This window comes from Dendroctonus ponderosae, unplaced genomic scaffold (genome assembly GCF_020466585.1).
Source record: "Dendroctonus ponderosae isolate FM_Combo_2020 unplaced genomic scaffold, Dpon_F_20191213v2 Dpon_F_20191213_1, whole genome shotgun sequence".
In the NCBI taxonomy this organism is placed as follows: domain Eukaryota; kingdom Metazoa; phylum Arthropoda; class Insecta; order Coleoptera; family Curculionidae; genus Dendroctonus; species Dendroctonus ponderosae.
In genome coordinates, this window is record NW_026017110.1 from 164,770 (window position 1) to 167,316 (window position 2,547).

The window sequence follows — 2,547 nt, forward strand, 5'->3', positions numbered from 1 at the left end:
AAATTTGCAATTGTTGCTGCTATGGGAGAACCCATTGCTACTCCATATATCTGTGAATAGAACTTGTTTTCGTACTGGAAATATGTGGATTTTAAGCTCAATTCTACCGCCTCAATAAATTTTCTTTTCGGGTAATTTTGTGTGTTCTTTTATCTCTGCCCATTTATTTTTTATACAGCTTATTGAGTAATCTATTGAGATATTATCCGATGATTCTTTGGTATTTTTTGTTGTTTTATACAATCACAAAAACTCCAAGAGTCTTTAATGTAATATTGTGACTTTCCCAATACATTACTCAAAACTGCTGACAGATATTTAGATAATTGGTATGTTGGAGCATTTATGTTACTAACTATCGGTCGTAATGGAATGTTTTCCTTATGAAGCTTTGATTGTCCTGACTAATCACCTGTTAGGCCTAATTAATTTTAGAATGTTTTAAAGTGTTGCAATTGTAATGTATTTTAATGTATGATGTGATGAGGCAAAGTGTGTTTGTTTTTTATATTAATGGAATTTTTTACGTTATTTTAGAAAAACTGATGATGGTGGAAAAATACACCGAAACGTATTTTAATTGATAAATAAAGACAATAAATGACTGAAACCCAGGAATTAATTTTGATTTGGAATTGAAACACAGTGAGGAAAGTATATACTGCACTATTAACGTGAATTTTCTATTAATGAAGATAATTTAAAACATTCAGTAGGTATGCGACCTGGTAAGTTATCCGATAAGCAAATTTATTCCCGAAATGCAGGTTTTTTGAACCACCAAAAGCGAGCGAGGAATTTGAAATTGACCATTTTATTTATTATTTCTCCCGCTTCATTAAACGAGGTCTGTATTTAACCCTGCACCCACCAAATATTTCCCGTTGAACCATTAGTAGTTCAGAATGTCTCTTGAACAGATAGCTCTATTTGACGCCTACGATAATATTTCATTACAGCTGAGAAAAAGGAAGATTTCTTTCGAAACGCATTTGTTTAGAACTATTGTTGACCAGATTAACTTTACCTAAGTCTACTTTGTATTTGCAAAATTAATTACGCTCTTAATTTAGTATAATCGTTCAAAATTCCAAATCCCATCACTGTTCGGTCTGAAGGAGAGCAACTCCAAAAAAGTGCTAAATACGTTGGAGAACTCGAGGCTCAAGGTAATCGCTATGTGTGAAAATCAAACTGTAGCTAAAAAATCGATTGAAATATATTTACAAATGTTTTTACATTTACACTATTATGCACAGGATTTTAATGTTTACATTTGAAACATATCTTACAAATATCAGTTCTCTTGCTATTTCCATTCAGGTAGGTATAAGTAGGTATAGCAACCAAACTCCTCTTGATTCGAAATACCGTTTCAACCCAGTTTCATAAACTGGTTTCCAGTTTCACTTTGCCTTTAACATACATGTTCTTGATGATATCGGCTATTGGTATTTTGCCAACGTAGGCCTGAAAGAACAATGCGGTCATAACGTCTGGTGGGATCAGTTGGATTTTGGACAGCAACTGAAATATTTTGCTGATTCTGAGTTGATCGTCTGGTCGAGTTATGACCACATATTTGATCAGGCTAGTCTGAGCAGAACTGGCAAACGCTTGAACAAATTGCTCATCTTCCAGCTTTTTAGTAATGTCTCTACTCGTGTGACCGGCACGAAAAAAAGCTACCAGCCGCAGATAGAAGAACTCGTTGGGGTCTAAGCTGAGCTCTTTCGCTCGCAACACTAGTTCTTGGTACTCTTGCACGTGTTTCACGAACTCGGCCGCCTTTTCTGACTTAAATGCGTCACTTCGCTCGATAAGCACTGTAAGATCCATTACAGGAAGGTACTGAATAACTCCAAAAATAAACAGGTCCTTCCAGTTGCTCTCCAGCATCAGTAATTGGTCGTTTCTTGATAAGCTTGCAAAGTGTGGAATGGTTTCGGCCCACTTCAAGTCCAAGAAAAGTAAATTTGCTGCCGATTCGCATATTTCGTCAGGCGACATGGGCAGGGCAGCCGGAATCGACGGAGATCTCGCATGAAGAGATGGTGCAGCAACCTGAGGCAAAACATGTAGCTGTTGATCAGTTTTATATTGTTGAGGCGGATTCATTTTTTTACTAACTTCTTTTTGGGTATTTCGCCTCAAAAATTTTTCACTTTAAAAAAGACAGAATTTCCTCACGTCTTCTATTACAGATTGATAAATAGTGCTCCTATTTCGCAATAAGAACGAATTATTTATCAAAAAGTAATCAAGAACTGTCACCTAGAGGGCATCCTGCGACACCCTTAGGCTCAAGCTGTAAGAGAAACTTCCAATTAGTAGAGAAATTAATTTGAAAAATTACCTTGACGTTTCGATAGCTATTTTCTGCTACCGCTATCAAAAGAATCTAAATGAACCTAAAAAAGAGTATGTTAATAAATTGTGTGACAATAGTAGGATAATACAGTATATGAAAATTCGCTCTGACAATTCGTCTGTGCAAATTGTCAGTTATGTGACTTTGACTTAATCTCATTGTTTAAATTAATAAAG

The 2,547-nt window shown here is 35.6% G+C and overlaps 1 protein-coding gene across 1 annotated transcript in view; it reads right to left on the reverse strand.

Moving 5' to 3' along the window:
* Positions 1–1,201: 1,201 nt before the first annotated feature.
* Positions 1,202–2,547, reverse strand: part of LOC109543220 (nuclear receptor subfamily 2 group E member 1) — a gene marked incomplete in the record, with an annotated part of 5,482 nt that continues 4,136 nt past the window's right edge. The window contains 1 exon segment of the mRNA XM_048670436.1: positions 1,202–2,064. Coding sequence (XP_048526393.1) covers positions 1,387–2,064 — 678 coding nt within the window.